This window comes from Trichomycterus rosablanca, unplaced genomic scaffold (assembly GCF_030014385.1).
Source record: "Trichomycterus rosablanca isolate fTriRos1 unplaced genomic scaffold, fTriRos1.hap1 scaffold_156, whole genome shotgun sequence".
Classification (NCBI taxonomy): Eukaryota; Metazoa; Chordata; class Actinopteri; order Siluriformes; family Trichomycteridae; genus Trichomycterus; species Trichomycterus rosablanca.
The window spans coordinates 7,705-35,505 of NW_026946984.1; the positions used below are offsets into that span (position 1 = coordinate 7,705).

The window sequence follows — 27,801 nt, forward strand, 5'->3', positions numbered from 1 at the left end:
ACCCTAACCCTAACCCTAACCCTAACCCTAACCCTAACCCTAACCCTAACCCTAACCCTAACCCTAACCCTAACCCTAACCCTAACCCTAACCCTAACCCTAACCCTAACCCTAACCCTAACCCTAACCCTAACCCTAACCCTAACCCTAACCCTAACCCTAACCCTAACCCTAACCCTAACCCTAACCCTAACCCTAACCCTAACCCTAACCCTAACCCTAACCCTAACCCTAACCCTAACCCTAACCCTAACCCTAACCCTAACCCTAACCCTAACCCTAACCCTAACCCTAACCCTAACCCTAACCCTAACCCTAACCCTAACCCTAACCCTAACCCTAACCCTAACCCTAACCCTAACCCTAACCCTAACCCTAACCCTAACCCTAACCCTAACCCTAACCCTAACCCTAACCCTAACCCTAACCCTAACCCTAACCCTAACCCTAACCCTAACCCTAACCCTAACCCTAACCCTAACCCTAACCCTAACCCTAACCCTAACCCTAACCCTAACCCTAACCCTAACCCTAACCCTAACCCTAACCCTAACCCTAACCCTAACCCTAACCCTAACCCTAACCCTAACCCTAACCCTAACCCTAACCCTAACCCTAACCCTAACCCTAACCCTAACCCTAACCCTAACCCTAACCCTAACCCTAACCCTAACCCTAACCCTAACCCTAACCCTAACCCTAACCCTAACCCTAACCCTAACCCTAACCCTAACCCTAACCCTAACCCTAACCCTAACCCTAACCCTAACCCTAACCCTAACCCTAACCCTAACCCTAACCCTAACCCTAACCCTAACCCTAACCCTAGAGTTGTTCAGCTGACTGCCTAACCCTAGAACGCAAGTCTCAAACTCACCTCAGCTTTTACAAAGCGTGAACACTAATAATATTACAATTTTACCATTAAAGCTAAGTTTTCTGAGTAGAAATGAAAAGTAATAACACTAATAAACAGTTTTAAGATAAATCTTACCTTATTTAACCCTAGAATTTCTCTTTCTGTGTTGTTATCCAGTGGACTGTCTCAGCAGCGCTCCGTGTGAGGGCGGGGCGAATGAAAAAAATAAATTCTCCGCATTCTCATTAAATATGCAAACCAGCCACGACACAAACCGCTTGACCAATGATATTGCCTTTTAGCCTGGGTTGTCAGCTACCTGGGGCAGTTTTCAGATTTACAATCAGTGATTGGACGGCAGAGATACAAGGCTTTCGAAATTATTGTTTCGAAATTTAAATGGGCCGGCTTTAAAGGGTTAAACATGTTTTCTTCACATGTTGTATTTTAAGTAAATACTTATGAACTTAAATAAACAAAAATTATTTTACAATTCTGTCTGTTCTTATAGAAACATTTGTCATTCAGATTTAAAATGTGATTAACATGAAAACAAATAACAAATCAATAGTTTTTTCCATTGAGCTCAAGATAATAAGTAGAATTATTGAGAAAAGCAGTTGGTATAACAAAACAAATCAAAGTTTCATCAACTTGCCTTTTAGGTGTAATAACTTCATGTTTTAAGTTATGCTAACTCAAGGTTTCATTATACATTACTTCACTTTTTTAAGGCAACCGGTTTCCTCAATTTCTTTAAGTACATTCAACTTATCCGGGCTTACAGTGTAAAGGCCCAAAATGTGAGATGATGTTACAAAATACCCTTGAGCACAACTCTATAGTGTTGTTTAGGTGATATACACACCTGCAGTCCTGCTTATACTCACTGAAACTTTGGATTTTCAAAAACGCCTACATTTTTGGTTTTTTTATCATCATTTAAACATCGTAAAATATAATCATTTGGCTGTGTTTTTATGATACTTTAAAGAGTTTTCTAGAACACTGAAGTACAATTTTTGGGTTATCTTTTAAACTTTATGAATGACAAGCCTTAGAAATTAGGTATGTCTTTCAGGCGAAAAATGCACAAAAATAGGCTGGACGCCTTAAACAAAACAAACTACCAAAAAAACACTAATTCAAAGAAAATTATTCATGTCATTACACAAAATGGACACCTGAGTGCGCCATCGTCCTTAAAATTCACTGATATTCATATGCAGCTCAGTGCGTGCACGCGCACGCAGCTCTAATTAACATTTACATTTTATTCACTAGTATGTTTCTGTTTGCATACAATAATCGAAATCTTCATCACATATTCTAATAAGTCAACAACCATTCACAGCACTCATTCAGAAAACCCTCACACATATTACATGTTTATCCATTCACTTCGTACATGTTATTATCATATATAGTACACACATAGAAATACATCATCTACTATTATTGCTGAGTTACTATTATTATTTATGGATTTATTTTAGGGCTTTTCTTCAAATCTTTCATGGATTTACATATATTGTTGTAAAGTGATCGCCGGCAGGGGGAAACCCCCCTGCCAGGGGGCGCACAGTCGAGCAGTAGACAGCAGAGCCGAGATTCGAACCCAGTAGGTTCACATCTCACAGCTCCACTGCACTAACTGTGGAAAAACCCGCTCAGCTATCTGTGCGCCCCAACCGACTCGTTTTATTTCACTATATTAAAGTCATCTTTACAAAAAATACCTTCTTATTTACGATGCACACTCAACCCACTCACACAATACAATCAAGCAAATCATTTATTACACAAACATGACAAATAGATCAACAACTAATATTAATAAAACATACAAGCTGATCAAAAGCATCAGCAATCAGTGCTCAGTACATTCTTCATCAATCTCATCCCTGAACACGCTGGGCAGCACTGACACAATATCATTTTACAAAACTTTACATTCAGAAAAATTCATAACCCGGGGTTACTCGCACTTTCCTCATGTAAACCCGGGGGGTCCTTTACTCCAGGATACAGTGGATACAGACGCGCGAAGTATTCGAACACATCTTAGTTGGGAACGAGTCATTAAACTCACATTCATCATTTCCCGATGGATTTATTCGCAAACCTTTCCGTTTTTATCAGTCAGCTCGGGGACAGTTACCACAAGGGGCAGCTTCAACATTATTAATCACAATATTAATAAAAAGGGTTGTTACAACATTAATTATAACATTATGGATGGAATGTTATGGATTCATATAGAAACACACACACACACACACACACACACACACACACACACACACACACACACACACACACACACACACACACACACACACACACACACACACACACACACACACACACACACACACACACACACACACACACACACACACACACACACACACACACACACACACACACACACACACACACACACACACACACACACACACACACACACACACACACACACACACACACACACACACACACACACACACACACACACACACACACACACACACACACACACACACACACACACAAGCTAAAATCATTTGTGGTTTAAATGTATATCATTTTACTGGTAGTAGTATTTTTACAGCCACATTAATGACTGAAAACCCTATCTGTACAAAAAAAAAGTCTTTGCAAAATTATGTAAAACAATGATTTTACTAAATATCAATGAATTTTGCAACTGCCCTGTTATGGGTCTGTTCAAGTATTTTTTTTACACATATCATATGCATATATGTTATGTTACAGCTGTGTGTGGGTGGGTAGCTGACAGATGTGGATTATATTTTATTTCAATGTTCTCTTTTATTATTTCAACAGCAGACAGAATATCCCTACACATACAGGTAGTGACCATTATCTGCAAAAATTTACAAATGTCAAATAAAACAGTCGAACATTTCATACATGTTCTGCAACCTACTGTTCTCCATCTTATGGAGATGCTTTCATTAACATCTTATGTGATGCTCCCCACATTATTGAAGCCAAATGGTCAGGCTCTGTGCATGATCACTGAAAATAAAACAATTCAACAACTTCATTTCCTTGTCCTTATTCTTTAGTAAGAACATTCATATATATATATATATATATATATATATATATATATATATATATATATATATATATATATATATATATATATATATATATATATATATATATATATACACATATATACACATCCTCCGCACCGACACCCATCTTAAATTCGAGCAACTGAATTTATAGCCTTGTCTGTTTTATATGCTCCACCTGAGGATCACACTTTGCACTTTGTTTCTCCAGATGGACCTTGTATAGTCCATCTTATTTACACACAACTTCAAAGAAAGAGACAAAAATAGCAAGTTATGATCAAACGTAGCTTAATGTCTTCGAAATATTTCAGATATTTGGTAAGACATTTTTACTGTTCTAAGCTGAGCTTTGGAGGTGGATGGTCCCTCATTTGATTTGGAACTGCCCATCACATTCTGTTAGAGGACAGTCACACACATTATCATGGTAGATCAAATTAAATGCCTTGCTCTATGTTCAACATATACAGTAGTGTTCAAAAAAATAGCAGTGATTTTAAAAAAGTGAATAAAACACAAAATCATTATAATAACTTTTATTTCCATAAATACAAGTGCACTGAAAATACTACACTATTAATTATAAACCAAAACATTAACAACATTTAGCCAGTTTGTGTTCATCCTTTACAAAAAGTTAAGAAAAATTAATATTAGGCAGTTCAAAAAAATAGCAGTGGCAGCATTTTCTTTAAAAACTCCAAAAATGTATCTATAAACTGAAGATGTTTAAGGTTTCACTTTACTTTAAATTACTGAACTAATATTTAGTGGTCGACCAACCTCTGGCACCTCTGAACAGGTATTCCAGTCCAGGATGATTACACTACATTCCACAGTTCTTCTGCATTTTTGGGTTTTGCCTCAAAAAAACATGTTTCACATATCAGCCCACAAGTTCTCTATGGGATTGAAGTCAGGGGATTGTGCTGGCCACTCTATTACCTCAATCTTGTTTGTCTGTAACCAAGATGTTTTTTGTCATTGTCATGTTGAAACACCCATTTTAAGGGCATTTCTTCTTCGACATAGGGCAACACAATCTCCTCAAGTATTCTGATATATTTAAATTGATCCATGATCCCTTGTATGTGATAAATAGGCGTAACACCATGATATGAAAAACATCCTTGTAAAAAAACATTGTACCACCGTGCTTTACTGTCTTCACAGTGAAATTTGGCTTGAATTCAGTGCTTGGGGGTCATCTGACATACTCTCTACGGCCACTAGACCCAAAAAGAACAATTTTGCTTTCACAAGTCCACAAAATGTTGAGCCATTTCTCTTTGGACCAGTCAATGTGTTCCTTGGCATATTTGAACCCATTCAGGACACGTCTTTTTCTTAACAACAGGACTTTGCAAGGAGTTCTTGCTGGTAAATTGGCTTCACTTCATCATTTAAGTCACTGGTACTCACTGGTAACTTCAGATGTTCCTTGATCTTTCTGGATGTGATCACTGGCTGAGCCTTTGCCATTTTGGCTATTCTTCGATCCTTTCGAACAGTAGTTCCACGCTTCCTTCTGCATCTTTCAGGTTTTGGTTTTCACTTCAAGGCATTTGAGATCATTTTAGCTGAGCAGCTTAGAATTTGCTGCACTTCTCTGTATGTTTTTTCCTCTACAATCAACTTTTTAATCAAAGTACGCTGTTCATCAGAACAATGTCTGGAACAACCCATTTTACCCAGTATTTCAGAAGGAAATGCACTATGACCAACCTCTGCAACATTTGTCCCCCTCCTACCTTAAATAAGGGCCAAAACTGACACCCATTCTTCTGCAGAATGATTGACTTCACCAATTGAACTCGCCACTGCTATTATTTTGAACCCCCTTTCAATTAATGCTTCGATTACTCAGAATGAGCGGCATGCATGTCCTAATTGTTGGGTTTGTTTTGTTTTCATTACTCTACTACACTTTCAAGTCAATTTTTTGCTATGTACAAATATCACTTCTACTAAAAACAGTGATTTATCAAGTTAATGGTGTTGGACTGCTATTTTTTTGAACACCACTTTACACAGCAAATTCTGGTCTTTGGAATAAACTCCCAGTGAGTTAAAATCAACTCAATTTGAGTGTACATGTGAGACCATTGATTTGACTCTGTGGCAGAGTTAAAATAACTTTTTCTCAGAGTTAATTTTTTAACTACTTTCAGGAGTTAAAACTGAACTCTTGTGGGAGTTAAAACTAAATCCCATGTAGAGTACAATACAACTTTTACTCTGAGTAAATACAGTTGTGAACTCTTTGATAGTGTTAACAGTCGAAACTTAAGTGTTAAATTTAACACTCAGAGTTAATTTTTTAAAACACCTAAAATGTCAGGGCTATAAATGACTACAAAAACCACATATTAATTACAACAAGTTTTATTTTAACAAAATCCATGTATTAAACAATACATGCTGCATGGATACATACAAGTAACATGTTAAACCAAACATTTACATTTAAAACATACTGCCAAAATGGTAGAAAAAATTACACTTTAAAAAGTGTGTAAACAAGGGAATGTGGATTTCAAAATGTTGTTTCTATCACATTCATGTTTACTGTAAACACCATACATGAAGAAAGTCCTGCATAACAGAGAAGTTTGGGATCTTATTGTATGAACAAAATTGTTGAGACTATGTTTGCTCAGCAAAGCAAACATAGTCTTAACAACCTTAAAATCAATAAGATCCCAAACTTCTCTGTTATGCAGGTCTTTGTTCATGTATGGTGTTGCAAAAAACTTGGAAGCAATGGGTGTGACCTAAACACCTGAACTCAATAATTAGAAGGGATGTCAACATAATTTTACTCACATTGTGTGTATGTATAAACACAAATCTTATCCTCACAGCCATCTGTAAAGAAACCTCACTAATGTTGGAAAGAGGAGGGTAGAGACGACCCTGATTCTGATTCAGTTCCTCATCCGTCAACTGCTCTGCTAAGATCTGATACACACACATACAATATACACATGTAACCTGAGAGAGAGAGAGAGAGAGAGAGAGAGAGAGAGAGAGAGAGAGAGAGAGAGAGAGAGAGAGAGAGAGAGAGAGAGAGAGAGAGAGAGAGAGTGACCTTATAACCATCAGCATCATATTAAAAACCATCATGATACTGTGATAAATTTAGCCACATACACTAACAAGTACCTTAGAAAACCATTATCACTTAATACAGTCCACCGTTGCATCAAGAAATACAACCTAAATTATTACACAACAAGAAAGCTATACATTTTTCTATTCTGCTGTTTAAAGTAAACATAAAGATCTTAATCTGAGTCTTTATAAGTTTATAGGTGGCTGCTGCTACATGGTTGGATGATTTAATACTTACATTAATAAGCAAATAATCCTAACATGGGCAGCATGAGTGTTGCCTAACACATGCATGTGCGCGCACACACACACTGTTTACCTTTGCAGCCTCGAGGAACACCGTATCACTGATGTGTCTAACACCACTCAGAATTTCTGCCAGAGCCACACCTAACACACACACCTAACACACACACACACATTTCTATTAGTCGAGGTAAAAAACATAATAGACTGTACAGTGAAAGAGTACAAAATAAAAATATATTTATACTAAATAAAGATGATAATCATTATTATTGTTTTTGTGGATGAAGTTTGTCCTCTAGATGTAAATAAATTCAGTAATTACTTGTACAGCTTCTAAACACTGGCAGGACCCAAGATCAGAGATACCCCCAAATAACACAGAGAATTCATGACCCAAAACCACAACTCATTCATTTTTCCAAATTATTGGAAAAATAAAATACGAAAACACAAATCCACACCTGGGAATATGTAAGCATTGTTCCCCTGTCCCAGAATCACCATCCTGCCATCATCCAGAGTTACAGCAGCAAACACACCCACCACACCCACCACACACAGAAAAGCACATTCATTAGCCATTTGATGAGCTACACCTACTGTTACAATACATTTTATATTTCATGTTTATAATTGTGATTATTTAATATCCTTTATGAACAATCAAATTTACTCTATGATCAGTTAGGCCTGAATTCTCTTACATTTTGACCAACAACAGGCTCCACTTAACCTTGAATTAGAGACAGTCTGCTCCTTGTTATTCTTAGCACATCCAAGACAGTCATATATATCAAAAATATTCTCTTAAAACACATTTGTATTATCCTGTTCTGTTCAGTCACTAAACAACTACCATGACACAATCTTAGGTACGTACATATACACTGTATATATAGTTAAACATTCCAGACCTTTGCTTCAAGAAATTCTCTCTAACTGGACCTCTTCAAATTTTAGTTGAATACCCCTGCTATAGGGTGTATGATCAGAGAACCTGCTGTCCACCCGCGACTCTACACACACACACACACACATAGAAACCATGTATCAGAAGTTAAATGATAAAATAAAGAATTAAAATATGGTGCCCAGGTGGAGCAGCAGGATATTCCACTAGCACACCAGCGCCGAGATTCTGAACTCCTCAGTTTAAAACTCGGCGTTGCCACCGGTTGGCTGGGCACCATCTAGCGGGCATAATTGGCAGTGCCTTCAGCAGACATTAATTGGCCACCGTATCTGCTAGGGTAGGATGACCGAACTATGTGGGTGGGGTCTTCAAACGAGGATTCTCTTGGTCTGTTCCACCTGCCACCACCATGTTGGTTCATTTAGCTGTGCAGAAATTGTGTGTGTTTTACTCACTGGTTAGGGACATGATGATGAGTGAGATTAGTAAAATGGTTAAGATGACCACACAAGCCCACTGTAACCGGGGACACACACACACACCACACACACACACACTATCAGAATGAGAAGAAATTGTGAGGGACAGTGAGTGGTGCCATGGTCACTGGAACCCCTGAGATATCTTAGCATAAGGTGGCAGTTTGTGTTTTCTTTCAAACACAGACAAGAGAAGAGACCACTGTTCCATGTACTTACAATGATCTTAAGAAGACATTTTGCTAGAAAGATGCTTTAAGTGACAGTCATGTAAAAAAATCTGTTCCAGTTCCAAGACCTTCACCATGATAATGTCTGGATTACCTTCATCTACTTCCTCTCATGACAGGAACTGTAGCTCAACACTTTACATTTACATTTTCAGCATTTAGCAGACACCTTTATTCAAAGTGACTTACAGTACAGTTACAGTATACAATCTGAGCAATTGAGGGTTAAGGGCCTTGCTCAAGGGCCCAACAGCAGCAACCTGGCAGTGGTGGGGCTTGAACCAGCGACCTGATTACTAGTCCAGTACCCTAACCACTAGGCTACAGCTTGTCTAGTATTTTTTAATTCCTGAGGAATAAAATCACATTTTAGAACGTTCTACATCGTCTGAAACTAAAATAAGTCCAGAAGGGTTAGGGTTAGTGGCTGTGTGTGTGTGTTGGTCATGCCAGTAAAGTTTCTTTTGAGTTCGAGTGTGTGTGAACTCTGACCTTTTCTCCAAAACGTGGTGCATGTCGCTGCTGTCGAACTCATCGTGATCACTGCTGCTGACCGCTGAGGAGTCTCTCATTGTTACAGCTATACACACACACAAATACACACACACACACACACATATACACACACAAATACACACACACACACATATACACATATATATATATATATATATATAGTATACATGATTATAAAGAAATTATTGTAACTTGTGTGTAGATGTGTAGTGTAAGACAGTGTGTGTATTTCTGTGTGTGTAGAGCAGATGTACAAGTATGTGAAATTTTGTGTGTGAGTGTGTTATACATGAAAAGTTTTTTAACATTAATATTACAGGTTTATATTATTACATATTTATAGTTTATGTATTATTATTATTATATATACTGTATTGTAACGGTATGTGGGCTAGACGGACAGGAGGGGCGGACACAAACGCGGAGATGTGTGATAGAAACTATATTTAATAATAATAAAGACAAGACAGGGTTAAACTGACAGAACAGGACTAAACAGACAGGCTAAACAAAGACTAAACAGGCTAAACAGACTTAACAGGCTAACAGACAGGCTAAACAAAGACTAAACAAAGATAAACTGAACTAAAGCTAGTAACACGGAGCTAACACACAGAGCTAACACACACAAGCTAACAAACAAGGATTAGGCTAACAGACAGGGCTAGGCTAACAGACACGGACTAGGTTAACAGACATAAACAGGCAAGCAGAGCAAACAAGAGCGAGAACGGACAGAGTACCAGGAGCAGAGATACCAGACGCAAACAGTGTTACCATGAAAATAGTCTCCAACCAGCCATTCCCAGCTCCTCTCTTAAATACCCTGCAGCTGGGGCTAATTAGTTCAGGTAACCAATCATGAGAGGGGAGCTGGCTGGAGACACAGGAGAGGAGGCGTGGCACACTGGAGCACAGGAGCTCCAGAGCACACAGAGGCTCAAAGTGTGACAGTAGCCCCCCCTATAGGCACGACTCCTGGCGTGCCCAAAAACAAAACCAAGGAGGTCCTGGGCCCTGCGGGGCAAATTTGAAGTCATTTAAAAAATTCCGAGGCAGGCATGACAAAAGTTCAGAAGCGCCGTCGGTGGGTGCTGATAAAGAACCAGGAGCACCCTCTGGGGTGCTGACTTGACAGGAGCACCATTGGAGACAGGAGCGCCATTGGAGACAGGAGTGCCATCAGGGGGCACCGACTAGGGAACAAGAGCGCCATCGGAGGGCGCCAACTCGGGAACAGAAGCACCATCAGGAGGCGCCAACTCAGGAACAGAAGCGCCATCAGGGGGCACCAACTCAGGAACAGGAGCGCCATCAGGGGGCGCTGACTTGAGGACAGAAGCACCATCAGGGGGTGCTGACTTGAAAACAGAAGCGCTGTCAGGAAGCGCCAACGAGGAAACAGAAGCGCCATCGGGGGGCGCCAACTCAGGAACAGGAGCGCCCTCAGGGAGCACCAACTCAGGAACAGAAGTGCCGTCGGAGGACACCAACTCAGGAACAGAAGTGCCGTCGGAGGACACCAACATGGGAACAGAAGTGCCATCTGGGGGCACCAACCAGGAAACAAGAGTGCCATCAGAGGGCACCAACAAGGAAACAGGAGCGCCGTCGGGATGCGCCAACTCAGGAACAGGAGCGCCATCGGGGGGCGCCAACTCGGAAACAGAAACCAGCTGCGTGGAGCCTGGCGAAGAGGCTTCGGGAGTCAGCTGCGTGGAGCCTGGCGAAGAGGCTTCGGGAGTCAGCTGCGTGGAGCCTGGCGAAGAGGCTTCGGGAGTCAGCTGCGAGGACCCTTGAGAAGAAGCATCCGGAGTCAGCTGCGTGGACCATTGAGAAGAGGCGTCCGAAGTCAGCTGCGTGGACCCTTGAGAAGAGGCGTCCGGAGTCAGCTGCGTGGACCCTTGAGAAGAGGCGTCCGGAGTCAGCTGCGTGGACCCTTGAGAAGAGGCGTCCGGAGTCAGCTGCGTGGACCCTTGAGAAGAGGCGTCCGGAGTCAGCTGCGTGGACCCTTAAGAGGCGTCTGGAGTCAGCTGCAAAAACACTGGAGAAACGTCATTAATCAGCTGCACAAATCCTTGAGAATCTCCTTGATTCAGCTGTGAGGACCCTGGAGAGGCGTCCGGAATCAGCTGCAAAAACCCTTGAGAAACTTCTTGAAACAGCTGTGAGGACCCTGGAGAGGCGTCCGAAGTCACTTGGGAAAACACTGGAGAAACGTCATTCAGCTGCGAGGACCCTGGAGAGGCGTCCGAAATCAGCTGCGAAAACACTGGAGAAACATCACTCAGCTGTGAGGACCCTGGAGAGGCGTCCAAAGTCAGCTGCGAAAATCCTTGAGAAACTCCTTGAAACAGCTGTGAGGACCCTGGAGTGGTGTCCAAAGTCATTTGCGAAAACACTGGAGAAATGTCATTCAGCTGCGAGGACCCTGGAGAGGCGTCCAAAGTCAGCTGCGAAAACACTAGAGGCGTCCCAAGTCAGCTGCTTGGACCCTGGATATGCGTCAGAAGTCAGCTGTTTGGACCCTGGAGAAACTGGACTCATCTGAACCTGAGTACACGGGACTGGAGCCAGCGAACAAACAGAAGGACCCCCGGAGCCCTTGGGGTCGAAACAGGAAACAGGACCTAAATAATTTTGGCTGGCTCCTAACGTGGACTTGGGACAGTCACGAGCTTTATAAGCGGGCACTGGCTCCTGGACCACATCCGCAGTGGGCACTGGGGAAAATTTAACCTCCCCAGTGGGCACTGGATGCCAGGTATAAGCTGCAGTGGGCACTTTGCTACAAGAAAATTTGGTTCTCATGAGGCCCTCAAAATCCTTCACCGAGTTCAGCACAACTCCCCTGTCAGACCAACGCTGCTTAGCCCACTCACGAGCAGCACCCCTCAGTCTAGACATCATAAATCGTACCTTGTCGATTTCAGTTAGCTGGGGGTCCAGAAGGTTCTGCAGGTAGAGCTGGCTCTGGAGAAGGAAGCCTTCAACCCTATGGTTGCTTCCATCATAAGGAGCCGGCCTACTAAGCGGGAAGACTAGAGGAAACCTCATAGAGCCAAAGTCTGGGAAAGAATAAACCAGCAACATCTCGCTGTGTCCTATACGGGAGACTATTCTGTAACGGTATGTGGGCTAGACGGACAGGAGGGGCGGACACAAACGCGGAGATGTGATAGAAACTATATTTAATAATAATAAAGACAAGACAGGGTTAAACTGACAGAACAGGCTAACGGACAGGCTAACGGACAGGCTAAACAAAGACTAGACAGGCTAACGGACAGGCTAAACAAAGACTAGACAGGCTAAACAAAGACTAGACAGGCTAACGGACAGGCTAAACAAAGACTAGACAGGCTAAACAAAGACTAGACAGGCTAAACAAAGACTAGACAGGCTAACGGACAGGCTAAACAAAGACTAGACAGGCTAAACAAAGACTAGACAGGCTAAACAAAGACTAGACAGGCTAACGGACAGGCTAAACAAAGACTAGACAGGCTAACGGACAGGCTAAACAAAGACTAGACAGGCTAACGGACAGGCTAAACAAAGACTAGACAGGCTAAACAAAGACTAGACAGGCTAACGGACAGGCTAAACAAAGACTAGACAGGCTAAACAAAGACTAGACAGGCTAAACAAAGACTAGACAGGCTAAACAAAGACTAGACAAAGACTAGACAGGCTAACGGACAGGCTAAACAAAGACTAGACAGGCTAACGGACAGGCTAAACAAAGACTAGACAGGCTAACGGACAGGCTAAACAAAGACTAGACAGGCTAACGGACAGGCTAAACAAAGACTAGACAGGCTAACGGACAGGCTAAACAAAGACTAGACAGGCTAACGGACAGGCTAAACAAAGACTAAACAGGCTAAACAGACTTAACAGGCTAACAGACAGGCTAATCAAAGACTAAACAAAGATAAACTGAACTAAAGCTAGTAACACGGAGCTAACACACAGAGCTAACACACACAAGCTAACAAACAAGGATTAGGCTAACAGACAGGGCTAGGCTGACGCAAACAAGAGCAAACAAGAGCAAACAAGAGCAAACAAGAGCAAACACGGACAGCGTACCAGGAGCAGAGATACCAGGAGCAGAGATACCAGGAGCAGAGATACCAGGAGCAGAGATACCAGGAGCAGAGATACCAGGAGCAGAGATACCAGGAGCAGAGATACCAGGAGCAGAGATACCAGGAGCAGAGATACCAGGAGCAGAGATACCAGACGCAAACAGAGTTACCATGAAAATAGTCTCCAACCAGCCATTCCCAGCTCCTCTCTTAAATACCCTGCAGCTGGGGCTAATTAGTTCAGGTAACCAATCATGAGAGGGGAGCTGGCTGGAGACACAGGAGAGGAGGCGTGGCACACTGGAGCACAGGAGCTCCAGAGCACACAGAGGCTCAAAGTGTGACATGTATATATATATATATATATACAGGGGTTGGACAAAATAACTGAAACACCTGTCATTTTAGTGTGGGAGGTTTCGTGAATTTGGGTTTCGTGAGGTTTACTGATTTCAACCCTAACCCTAACCATAACCTAACCCCTAATCACTCTAACCCTAACCTACAAATAAACCTAATTTCAACTATAACCTAACCCCCAAGGATTTTAACCCCAACCCTAATAAACTTAATCTTAACCACAACCTAACTTCCTAATTACACTAACCTCAACCACAATAAACTCAATTTTGACCATAGCCTGGTCTCCAATTATTTTAACCCTAACCTCAATAAATCTAACTATAATCACAATCTAATCCGCAATTACTCCAATTTCTATATACCTAATTTTAACCATAACCCCAATAAATTATCCCCGCCAAACAGTTTGATTGACAGCAGGTAAACAACAAGCACTTCCTGTATATTGTTCCTACCTTTTCCGTCAGAGCTGCCGTTTGTGTAAATTTGTTTCGGCACTGGTAATTTTGTTTTTAGCTTTGTAATTGTGTTTTCTAAAATGTATTTTTTTTTTACCTTTGTAATTTTGTTTTTACTGTTGTAATTTTGTTTTCTAAAATGTTAATTTGTTTTGCACTTCTCGGCCACCGTACAGAAGCTTTTCGATTAATATTATATTAATTCAATAAATTATATGTTAATAGAGAACAATTTCTCTGTTTTATCTTTGACACGATTATTCTCAACATTTACTCTTGCTATTCCATTGCTTCTTTACTGGTGGTGAAGATGTAGTTATACATTAATACCACTAAATGTCACTAGATGCCACCACAAAGAGCAGCTGTACTAATTATTGTCTGCAAATACAAAGATTCCACATTTATTTTCAGCATTCAATTATATACACAAAACAACCTGACTATGCAAATTACATATGTTTAAAGTACAAATACAACAGAAATAGAAATATAAAACTCTAAATCAAAAACATTTGGGACAGAATGGAAATAAATGCAAATAAAAAACTTTTCTTTCTTTTCTTTCTTTAAAAATAAAAAAATCTTTTGTGTCTTAAATTTACTTTGACTTTTTTTCTAAATTGCAGATAGTACAAACACATATTATTTCATTATTTGTTGGGTCAACTTCATTCATTTTGTTCATTTACATCCATTCCTCTGTTTCAGCCCTGCAGCACATTGCAGAAAAAACTTGCTACTGTAAAGCATTTACCACTTTGTATTGCTGTCATTCCTCCTCACAACACTCGTCCCTGGTCACTGAGCTGCTGCTGCTGCTGCTGCTCCTCCAAAAACATGGGATGTGGCTCACAACTTTCTACAAAAATTTTTAACAATGGTCAATAAGTTCAAAACCAAACATTTTAAAGATAAGATGCCATACATAACATTGTGAAAATTCTCTAGTTTCCACAAAACAATTGACACACACACACATCCTGAATAATTTATAATTATAACTAGTGTATATTATAAAATATATTTTGTTGTCATATCTTTTTGGTAAACAAAACTAAATTAATTTAACAGACTCAGGTAGAATGGCAAAATTTTCAGCTTTCAGGGCAGCATTTCCTTTATTTCATTATCTTTTGTTCTATTCATTATTTAATTAAACATCTTTTATGGCAATATAAAAGGCATTTCTTTAGAAATGATACATCAGAATGCATTGATAATGGTGTACTATCATTATGAAGTGGAATTGTTGTGTGGAAACAAGAAAATTCCTTTTAATAACAGATTAGATTGAAAATAGAAATGTGACAATATAAAAAGCCTTTATTTAGAAATGATACATCAGAATGCTTTAATATTAACTGAGTGTAAACTACAGATGGTGTACTATCATTATGAAGTGGAAACAAGATGATTCCTTTTAATAACACTTTTTGTAATCAAAATTATTCCATTCAATAACAATCTAAATTAAAATGGAAGAGCTTAGATTACATTTTAGTTTACTTTAAATTTAAAGTAAAACCATAATGTCCAGTTATTACCAACCATTTTTAACCCTAACATTTTATCCCAAATACAATTTGCAAGAAGAAATGGGTTTATTTATTAATTCATTCATTTTTCAACGGATACATTTATAACCGCACAAACCACAGCCCTGCTCATGGGGTCTATGTAAAACCAAAACAATTGCCATCACAAAAATGATTGAGTCAGTGTGTTTTTAATAACTCTTAACTTGTTAAATAATGACCAGCTGTATAATATTGGAACTTTTATCAGTTATTATATTAATAAATACAGTCTGTGTTTATATCGAACTGATGTCTTCTGCTCTATTTCCGCTTCCTTCTCCCTCCACACGGAAATGTGACGTCAGTGCAGTACGGAGCGCCGCTTGTGTGTAAAAGCAGAAAGCGCGCTGGAGAAAAACGGAGGTAAATAGGACTAAAGTTTAATTATATCGGGTTTTTACGATCACTAATTATTTATATAAGATTACTGAGAAAATTCAACTGTTAATTTGTGTCAGTTAAGTTTATTTTCTGGTATTTGTGTGATTGATAATCGCGGCCTTTTTGGGTCTCTTGTCTGCCGTCGTTTTTCAGCCTTAGCGAGTATAAACCACGCCCACTGTGTGCGTGCGCGCGTGCGCGTGTTTTATGCTGATCCTTTTATAATAAATATTACATTTATAATAACAACAACAATTGGAATGACAGTGTTGGACAGGGTTGTTGCAGTGTGGTTGCTATGGTGTTTCAGGTGGTTGGTAGGGGTTGTTGCAGTGTGGTTGCTATGGTGTTTCAGGTGGTTAGTAGGGGTTGTTGCAGTGTGGTTGCTATGGTCTTTCAGGTGGTTGGTAGGGGGTTGTTGTGGCATCAGAGGTGATTGCAGTGGAAACACCAGGAGCTGGTAGGGGAGTTGCTGCTGAATTTGGCTTAACTAAGCTCTCTTATCGGCATCAAATTATAAAATGACCGTGCATGGATTACAAGTCCCAGAGACTCTATGAGGTGGAACAACATTTTAGGCTCTGAAAAGTCACATAGGATCAAAACAGAACTCGTCTATCCAAACAAATGGCCCAGTTAATGAACAATTGTGGTCTGTTGTGTCTAGGGTGATTATTTACATTGTATGTAATTGATGGCACCATGGCAATGTATATGGGGTAAAGGTTTAAATACTGTAGTTGTCAAATACATTAAACATACAATACATATACAGCCAATCTTATTCCTCTCCATTCAACCTAAACAATATTTTTGTTTGTTTCTTTGATGTATTGTGCAATGACATCAGTTGACTTATTTGGAGTGTTTTAACTTTAATTCTAACCCACAGTAAGATGTGTCTTCTTGCTGAGACAGAATGTGGGAAAATTTGCCAATAAATGAGTAATTAATTTAATGTGTTCATTACTATTAAAGTATAAAATTCTGAATGTTAATTTACATTGACACAGAGAGGAATCTTTTTAACAGAGACTTCGATCAAGGAACAGATGAGAAAGGAGGAGCAGTGTGAAAAAACGAAGGATCTATAATGGAAAACAACAACAACTGTGTGTGTTTAACCTGTAATTTTACAGCTAAAACTCAAACTGCACTGAAAATTCACTACAAGAGAAAGCATGGCAGCAGCACCACCCCACTCCCTTCAGACCAACCTATGACCAACATGCCCCCTCCAGACCATCCTGGCACCACCCTGCCCTGTACAGATCACCCCAGCACCATCCCACCTCCAACCGAATCCTCCAGCACACAACCCCCTGCAAACCAGCCCAGCACTACACCAACACTTATAGACCACCCCAGCGCATCGGCAATTATGACAGAGGAGACAAACACCATGGCACTTCCGACAGATCACCATATAGACCACCCTGGCACCACACCGCCCATGACACACCACCCCAGTGCCACACAGCTCATTAGAGAGCACCCCAATACCACCTTTTCCTCTGCAGATCACACTCGTACCATGGCAAGTTCTACAGACCACCCAAACACTAATGTGCCAGCTGTAAGCCACCTTAGCACCGCGCTACACTCGACAGATCACCAAGGCCCCACGCCCACGACTACAGACCATCCTGAAGTTCAGCAGATTGAAAGATTGTACTGTCGGTGCTGTGGCTTTTACACCTGCACAGTTGAGGAGATGAACACCCACTTGAGTGAGGAGTCGCACACAAAATCTGCAATGGAGAAAAACATTGAACCCATGTTTGAGCAGTGTGTGGAAAAAGTTCTTGTTATTCTCTTAAATGAACAGAAAAGAAAAGAAGAGCAGAATGATCAGGGAGGTAACGAGGGTATTGGTGGTAACGAGGATGGTATTGAGGATATTGATGATGGTGGTAACAGAGAATCAGCTGAACACACGTTAGCGGAGTTAAATGTGGAGCTTAGTGTTCCAAACAAACGTAAACGTGGAAGGCCGAAGTCATCCCAGGTAACGAGGTGCAGTCACTGTGGCCTTGTTGCTTCCAATCTTACCAATCTGAGTGTGCATATTCGCCGAAAACACAGCCGCCTGTACAGCTTTCACTGCAAACTGTGCAATTACTCCTGTGTTACTAAAGGTGACATGGACCGGCACTGTGAAACCAAAAAGCATCTAAAACGAGTGCAAAGCAACAGCGATAGCCAGGATGTAATTGTATTGCTGAATCCTGAACAGGGAGCTCGAGGCACTGACGGGGAAAACACACAGAACACGGAAAGCACCACTGAGCAGGAAACACCAGCTGTAGAGGAGGAAGGAGAGACGGAGGGAACAGAAAGTAACATCCCCTGTAAGAAAAGCCGGAATGATGCTGGAAACTCGTGCGTTCACTGTGACTTCGTTGCACAGTCAGTGTTTTCACTGGAGCTTCACGTGCGCCGCAAACACACACAGGATTTTGAGTTTGTGTGTTTGGCGTGCAATTATTATGCAGTGACACACAGAGAAATGTCTCGACACACAGTAACTGAAAGGCACAAACACAAGCGGCAGAGCTACTCACAGAAACAGCAGAATGCGCAGCAACACTCTGAAAATTCAAAGCAACTTATTGATCAGAGTCAGAGGTCAGGCCATGATTGTACAGATGCTGTGGATGAAGATACAGGAAACTCCATCAGTCCAAGAACAGAAAACACAAATCTCACTGAAGACTCGTTAGACGTCAGTAATCAGACACAGAGTGCAGTTGGATCCTCAGAGAGAGATGGGAAAAACCATGAGGACGACGACAATGATGATGATGATGATGATGAAAATGAGGATGTAAGTGAAGATGTAAGTGAGACACTAGCTGAATCTAGGACAAGTGGGTTTAGATCAACAGGGTTTGATGAGTGTGTACTTTATCTGAAGGTGCAGAGCAACAGACAGCAGGGAGCAAATGAAGAAGAAATTAGTCAATCTTTCCATCAGGTAGAGAAAATGGACAGGTTAACCAAGGGACAGGAACAAGAAGTGAGTGTGCGCATTCGTTGTGGCGACTGTGGCTTCATGGCGGAGGGGCTGAGCGGGCTGAACGTCCATATCACTATGAAACACCCTTCTAAGGAGAAAAGCTTCCATTGCTTGATGTGTGGTAAGTCCTTCCCCTCTGACAGTCACCTGCAGCAACACCTGAGCAGCTCAGTACACCTGAGGACGGAACGTGACAGTGTTGATGAGAAATCTGATGGCGGGGCAGCTTTTCGGTGTGTGCGCTGTAATGAACCGTGTGCCTCTGAGCAGGAACTCTTCGTTCATATTAAAGAGAAACATGAGGAGCTGCTTCAGGAGGTCAACAAATACATACTGGAGGATACAGAGCAGATTAACCGGGAGCGCCAAGAAAACCCGGGCAATGTCTGCAAGCACTGTGGCAAAGTGTGCAGGAGCTCCAACTCCATGGCTTTTCTTGCCCACATCCGCACACATACAGGTACACACCCCCACATAAGTGTTAATGTTTTTTTGGTTTTTGATCTGTGATTGATTGTCTTATTGTTTTGTTTATAGGCTCAAAGCCATTTATGTGCAAGATCTGTAATTTTGCAACAGCGCAGCTTGGAGATGCTCGAAATCATGTGAAGAGACACCTGGGCATGAGGGAGTTCAAATGTCACCTTTGTGGGTAAGACAGCTTGCCGCTGGGTTGGTACCCTGTTCTAAATGTATTATCACACTGCATCCTGGTCAGAAGGATTCAGTTAGTAACAATACACTAATTAGAAAGTTTACTAATTTAAGAGCTTTTTGCTCTTTTATTCATATAATCGTATATTTATTCATTTTCTTTGTCCTGATCAGGACAGCAGCAGCACTTTGTTATTGTACTGGTTTAAACTCACATAGTTCTCAATAATGATCTTTCATCAGATGGGCTTTTGTGATGAAGAAACACCTGAACACACACCTGCTGGGAAAACACGGACTGGGCCAGCCGAAGGATCGGTAACACACATACACACTCACACATACAGTGTCTATATCATAACTTAAGGAACTCTTCTAACTGACCTCGAACTTTAGAAGGCAGATTATTGAGACACTTCAGTTAGACAGTCATCATGTCATCGGCTGTCTCTGCTCACCTCCACAGTTTTACCTTACTAAGCTAACACAGTTAGCCTGAAGCTATGCACACCACCACAATGAGCTGACACAACCCGCTAACATGCCAGCTAACGTCTCCCTTATGTGTAACAAAAACTGTTTAATTGTTACTGACAATCCAACATTGCAACTAAATGACACAAAAATTACTTTCATTTGATAAAAACTCTCACTCTCTGCTCCTCTTCCATTTAGTGGGAAAAGATGCTAAAATATAGAAAATCCAGTGTGTATATGCAGGGTGTATATGCAATTCTACATGATCAGCTATATGAAGCTTTTTGCTGCTTAATTCCAATTTATCTTAATTTTATCTAATTTTTCATTCACTTGAGTTTATATTTCTCAGTCAGAGGAAAATGACAGTAACCCATGGCTGGTCCTAAAGTTGTTGTTTTTTGTGTGTGTAGAAAATACGAGTGTGAGGTGTGTGAGCGTAGTTTCAGTGAGAAATGGGCTCTAAATAACCATATGAAGCTACATACTGGACAAAAGCCCTTCAAGTGCTGCTGGCCATCCTGCCATTACTCCTTCCTTACTCACTCTGCAATGAAGGACCATTACAGAACCCACACAGGTACCAACACACACACACACGCAGACACACACGCGCGCGCACACACACTGATGTTCTGTGGTTGCTCTACAGTAGCGGGATTTAAACTCATAACCTTCTGATCAGGAGCAAACAATCACTCAGTTTTACCCACAACTGCTGTAGTCACAGCGGGTGGGGCGCAGTACTTTTAATGACTATAATAAATGAATGGTGGGCATGTGTTTTAGGTGAGAAGTCTTTCCTGTGTGATCTGTGTGGTTTTGCTGGTGGAACTCGACACGCCCTCACCAAACACCGCCGGCAGCACACAGGTAACAAAGACACACTTATTTTATATATGTATTAACAATTATTACAATTGAAAATAATTAAATGTATTTTATATATACACATATATACAGTGTATCACAAAAGTGAGTACACCCCTCACATTTCTGCAAATATTTCATTATATCTTTCCATGGGACAACACTATAGACATGAAACTTGGATATAACTTAGAGTAGTCAGTGTACAACTTGTATAGCAGTGTAGATTTACTGTCTTCTGAAAATAACTCAACACACAGCCATTAATGTCTAAATAGCTGGCAACATAAGTGAGTACACCCCACAGTGAACATGTCCAAATTGTGCCCAAATGTGCCGTTGTCCCTCCCTGGTGTCATGTGTCAAGGTCCCAGGTGTAAATGGGGAGCAGGGCTGTTAAATTTGGTGTTTTGGGTACAATTCTCTCATACTGGCCACTGGATATTCAACATGGCACCTCATGGCAAAGAACTCTCTGAGGATGTGAGAAATAGAATTGTTGCTCTCCACAAAGATGGCCTGGGCTATAAGAAGATTGCTAACACCCTGAAACTGAGCTACAGCATGGTGGTCAAGGTCATACAGCGGTTTTCCAGGACAGGTTCCACTCGGAACAGGCTTCGCCAGGGTCGACCAAAGAAGTCGAGTCCACGTGTTCGGCGTCATATCCAGAGGTTGGCTTTAAAAAATAGACACATGAGTGCTGCCAGCATTGCTGCAGAGGTTGAAGACGTGGGAGGTCAGCCTGTCAGTGCTCAGACCATACGCCGCACACTGCATCAACTCGGTCTGCATGGTCGTCATCCCAGAAGGAAGCTGACGCACAAGAAAGCCAGCAAACAGTTTGCTGAAGACAAGCAGTCCAATAACATGGATTACTGGAATGCCCTGTGGTCTGACGAGACCAAGATAAACTTGTTTGGCTCAGATGGTGTCCAGCATGTGTGGCGGCGCCCTGGTGAGAAGTACCAAGACAACTGTATCTTGCCTACAGTCAAGCATGGTGGTGGTAGCATCATGGTCTTGGGCTGCATGAGTGTTGCTGGCACTGGGGAGCTGCAGGTCATTGAGGGAAACATGAATTCCAACATGTACTGTGACATTCTGAAACAGAGCATGATCCCCTCCCTTCGAAAACTGGGCCTCATGGCAGTTTTCCAACAGGATAACGACCCCAAACACAACCTCCAAGATGACAACTGCCTTGCTGAGGAAGCTGAAGGTAAAGGTGATGGACTAAACCCAATTGAGCACCTGTAGCGCATCCTCAAGTGGAAGGTGGAGGAGTTCAAGGTGTCTAACATCCACCAGCTCCGTGATGTCATCATGGAGGAGTGGAAGAGGATTCCAGTAGCAACCTGTGCAGCTCTGGTGAATTCCATGCCCAGGAGGGTTAAGGCAGTGCTGGATAATAATGGTGGTCACACAAAATATTGACACTTTGGGCACAATTTGGACATGTTCACTGTGGGGTGTACTCACTTATGTTGCCAGCCATTTAGACATTAATGGCTGTGTGTTGAGTTATTTTCAGAAGACAGTAAATCTACACTGCTATACAAGATGTACACTGACTACTCTAAGTTATATCCAAGTTTTATTTCTATAGTGTTGTCCCATGAAAAGATATAATAAAATATTTGCAGAAATGTGAGGGGTGTACTCACTTTTGTGATACACTGTATATATATATATATATATATATACAGGGGTTGGACAAAATAACTGAAACACCTGGTTTTAGACCACAATAATTTATTAGTATGGTGTAGGGCCTCCTTTTGCGGCCAATACAGCGTCAATTGGTCTTGGAAATGACATATACAAGTCCTGCACAGTGGTCAGAGGGATTTTAAGCCATTCTTCTTGCAGGATAGTGGCCAGGTCACTACGTGATGCTGGTGGAGGAAAACGTTTCCTGACTCGCTTCTCCAAAACGCCCCAAAGTAGCTCAATAATATTTAGATCTGGTGACTGTGCAGGCCATGGGAGATGTTCAACTTCACTTTCATGTTCATCAAACCAATCTTTCACCAGTCTTGCTGTGTGTATTGGTGCATTGTCATCCTGATACACGGCACCGCCATTGGATGCACATGGTCCTCCAGAATGGTTCGGTAGTCCTTGGCAGTGACGCGCCCATCTAGCACGAGTATTGGGCCAAGGGAATGCCATGATATGGCAGCCCAAACCATCACTGATCCACCCCCATGCTTCACTCTGGGCATGCAACAGTCTGGGTGGTACGCTTCTTTGGGGCTTCTCCACACCGTAACTCTCCCGGATGTGGGGAAAACAGTAAAGGTGGACTCATCAGAGAACAATACATGTTTCACATTGTCCACAGCCCAAGATTTGCGCTCCTTGCACCATTGAAACCGACGTTTGGCATCAGCACGAGTGACCAAAGGTTTGGCTATAGCAGCCCGGCCGTGTATATTGACCCTGTGGAGCTCCCGACGGACAGTTCTGGTGGAAACAGGAGAGTTGAGGTGCACATTTAATTCTGCCGTGATTTGGGCAGCCGTGGTTTTATGTTTTTTGGATACAATCCGGGTTAGCACCCGAACATCCCTTTCAGACAGCTTCCTCTTGCGTCCACGGTTAATCCTGTTGGATGTGGTTTGTCCTTCTTGGTGGTATGCTGACATTACCCTGGATACCGTGGCTCTTGATACATCACAAAGACTTGCTGTCTTGGTCACAGATGCACCAGCAAGACGTGCACCAACAATGTGTCCTCTTTTGAACTCTGGTATGTCACCCATAATGTTGTGTGCATTGCAATATTTTGAGCAAAACTGTGCTCTTACCCTGCTAATTGAACCTTCACACTCTGCTCTTACTGGTGCAATGTGCAATTAATGAAGATTGGCCACCAGACTGGTCCAATTTAGCCATGAAACCTCCCACACTAAAATGACAGGTGTTTCAGTTATTTTGTCCAACCCCTACACACACACACACACTTATATAATACGAGCATGGGTGTCGTGCAGGCAGTAGAAGATTTGCAATATTTAACCAAAATGAGAAAAAAACATTTTTTTTAACTGTAGAGTCTTAAAGCTGTAATTGACAACAGTGTTGCTATGAAATATTGTGTTTATTAATTTGTCATTTTTAATTATAAATAGCTTTGTAAACATGTTTTATAATTATAAATATTATTTTATTTATGTTTACATATATAAAGTTAAAAGACGTTTGTAAATGTAGAGTATAGTAAAATGTTAAATTAAAATATTTGAACCCCCCATTCCCCTGTACATGTACACTCTCTCTGTGTGTGCGTGTGTGTGTGTGTGCGCATGTGTGTAGGTGAAAGACCGTTCCAGTGTAATCTGTGCAGTTTCGCATCGACAACTCAGTCTCACCTGACTCGTCACAAACGAGTTCATACAGGAGAGAAACCGTACCGCTGTCCCTGGTGTGATTACAGGTACTCTCATCATTCACCTGTTACCATAAACACTCACACACTCATCACTTCAGCTTTGTAGAGAATACCACGACACCTGTCACAAGCTTGAATATCATCACTAAATGTGACTATGAAAACATATTTCAATTTAATGTAAATTATTTCTTCTATATTTGAGTTAAATATAATCCTATATAAAGTTGCACTGACGAGACACTGGACAGTGTGGACATGTCTGACAATCTTTTTATGTGTGAGCTGTCTCTTACTGATATATAAATAGACAAAAACCCTAACTCTTCAACTTACACCCTATACTCTATATAACATACTTCCTATATTCTATATATTCTATAACGTACATTTTACACCCTATAACATACTCACATAAACTTAGTTCCCTTTATCATGCACTCTATAGGCTAATCCCCTAACACCTCTGCCACGCCCTCAGGTCGAACTGCGCAGAGAATATCCGAAAGCACATTCTGCACACGGGGAAACATGAAGGTGTGATGATGTATAACTGTCCTCGCTGTGAGTTCTGCACCAACACCCCGTCTGAATTCCGCAACCACCTGAAGGATAAACATCAGGACATCGAGAACCCAGACCTAGCATACCTTCACGCAGGTACCAGTTCATCATTACCTCACGATCATCCCATCATCATTTCCCCATTATCTTCCCTAAACCTAACATCCATAATCAAATATATGAATAAGTCCTACGTTCATTATGATTTGTAAGAATATTTTGCATGTAACTGTTCTACATTAGAGAACACATTTTACCTTCATTTTACCCCTGACAGAAGAAGCTGTTGTATATGTATGAATGTATAAAAACTCTGTAAGTCACTGTGTAGTTAGCATGATCTGGTTGGGCCTCTATTCTTTTATTTATTCTTTTATTTTGACTTTCTGATTCATGGTGATTACTCTCCTGGTCTGTACAGCAAGAAATAAAGTTCCCAGAATCCTGTGCAGTACCAACGCTACAGGCTGAGCCACCACACTGCCCCCAGGACCCAAACTATTTTTAACACTTGTTTGTAGTTTGACAAACTGCTTACTATTACTTAATATTTAGAGCTTAAATATCAGTGTTATGTCAGAATTAAAAATAATAAAATGAATTTTAAAATAATAAATTAAGTAAATAAAAATTAAATACAAAATCCACAGATTCCATCAACAGCACCACACTAGTGCTGTAGATAAAATATTTATTTTCTCTGAGTGTGTGTTTGTGTGTGTGTGTGCGCACGTGCAGGAATTGTGTCAAAGTCATATGAGTGCCGGCTGAAAGGTCAGGGGTCATCATATGTGGAAGCTGACACCCCCTTTACGCCAGATGAAAGTCGTTTGGGAGCCGAGACGCTGCAGCAGGTGATCATCATCCAGGGCTACGATGAGGAGGCGGGGCTACATGGAGCAGAGCTGGAGGAGGCGGAGCTTGAAGAATCGGCTGCGGCCACTCTGCACACGCTCGCCATGTCATCATCCGTTAACGGTGAACTTCTACAGGTCACGCAGGATGGATGCGTCGTTCCCTACACGCACAAAAACTATGTGCTGGTGGAGTCGGCAGTGGGGCAAACACAGCATGAGGCAGGGAAAGCACCCCAGGTGATGGACCAGGAAGGGGCGGGGCACGCAACAGCGCTGGATGCACTGCTGTGTGCGGTGACTGAGCTTGACCAGCAGGGTGATACTGCTCAGCAGGATGTCAGCTCCGTGGTGGAGCAACCGGGCCACGCACAGGAGGAGGAACAAGAAGCGGTGCAGGTGTATGGGGAGGTCGTACAGGTGTTAAGCCACACCCACCAGGAGGTGCTGCAGTTTGCTGCCAATCAGCTGATGATGAAGGAGGGGCTAACGCAGGTGATTGTGAACGATGAAGGAACGCATTACATTGTGACTGAACTGACTGACTCCGCCCTCCAGGTGGATGGAACTATATACCATCAGGGCTTGGGGGAGGAGTCCAGACAGAGGGAGGAGCCTGTGAGGGAAACTGAGAATGAGGCTCCAGTCACATACACACAAATTACCATGGACCAGGATGCTCAGGTGTGATTGGGGCTGGCTCCACCCACTAATTAATAATTTATATGATTTAATTCAGGAGGCTCAGAGTGAAAAAGTACAGCCCTAATTATTATTATAATACCACAGAAAGTGTCTGTACCAAATAATCTAACATAAATAAACATAAAATGTATAGTAACACGTGTGTGTGTGTGTGTGTGTGTGTTCAGCATAAAAATATTGATCATAATAAACAATCTGAACATGTCACTGATGTTACTGTTGGGCTTTTTTATAGAGATGCAACAATTACAACAATAAATAAGAACATTTGTTAATTAATTTTACAAGTTTTATTTCATTAGTTAGTTTAAGGACACATTTGAAAATGCTGGGGGTTTGTTGTGCTTTTACTTTAACTGGTAACTATAACTTTCGATTATAATCCATAAAGTGATCAGAATATGACAGATCAATCACCCTGCGCTTCTGTACAACACTCTGAACTGATCTGAGAACAGCTTTATACCCAAACTGAACCGCTAAACCAAACATTTTATAAGACTTAACCTTTATTCTCTTGAACTTTCACTCAGAACCGAATTATAAAACCTGTGTGATCCTAAATTACACATTAGTGCACTAGCAATTCACACTTTTTACTTGTGAGAGCGGATTGAAACACAACCACAGGCTGGGTTCCGTAATTTTAAGGCTGTGTTCTAATTCACACTCTGCTGTACCGTGTGCCCGTGGTGTTAGTTCTATTCTCACACACTATTTAGTGATGCAGTGTGCGGATTGGAACACAGTCGGTAATGGGTTTTAAAAACACACTGCACGTGCAAACATATTTATTTATTTATTTATTTTCTGTATTACCACCGCTTTATTCTGTTCAGGGTCGCGGTGGGTCTGATTACTGGGCGAAAAGCAGGTCGCCAGTCCATCACAGTGCAAACTTACATTTTATGT

The 27,801-nt window shown here is 41.4% G+C and overlaps 1 protein-coding gene and 1 long non-coding RNA gene across 4 annotated transcripts; one reads left to right on the top strand and one right to left on the bottom strand.

Annotated features, from left to right (window-relative positions):
* Nucleotides 1-6,723: 6,723 nt before the first annotated feature.
* On the bottom strand, nucleotides 6,724-9,562 carry LOC134305883 (uncharacterized). Of its 2 annotated transcripts, none has more exons than XR_010008857.1 (5): nucleotides 9,450-9,562; nucleotides 8,250-8,351; nucleotides 7,797-7,840; nucleotides 7,406-7,489; nucleotides 6,724-6,933 (listed from the first exon to the last, which is right to left on the bottom strand). It is a non-coding gene; the product is annotated as an uncharacterized LOC134305883 (long non-coding RNA). The 2 variants fall into 2 exon arrangements; XR_010008856.1 differs by having other exon boundaries at nucleotides 6,724-6,966.
* Nucleotides 9,563-16,269: 6,707 nt separating this feature from the next.
* Nucleotides 16,270-27,119, top strand: znf407 (zinc finger protein 407). Of its 2 annotated transcripts, XM_062990218.1 has the most exons (10): nucleotides 16,270-16,331; nucleotides 17,382-19,176; nucleotides 19,267-19,828; nucleotides 19,906-20,020; nucleotides 20,266-20,340; nucleotides 20,913-21,079; nucleotides 21,289-21,372; nucleotides 24,691-24,811; nucleotides 25,248-25,426; nucleotides 26,069-27,119. In XM_062990218.1, the coding sequence occupies exons 2-10, from the start codon at nucleotides 17,443-17,445 to the stop codon at nucleotides 26,872-26,874; spliced, it is 3,843 nt and encodes a 1,280-aa protein (XP_062846288.1). In that variant the 5' UTR covers nucleotides 16,270-16,331; nucleotides 17,382-17,442; the 3' UTR covers nucleotides 26,875-27,119. The 2 variants fall into 2 exon arrangements, with proteins under 2 accessions (XP_062846288.1, XP_062846287.1); XM_062990217.1 differs by having other exon boundaries at nucleotides 17,382-19,828.
* Nucleotides 27,120-27,801: the final 682 nt, after the last annotated feature.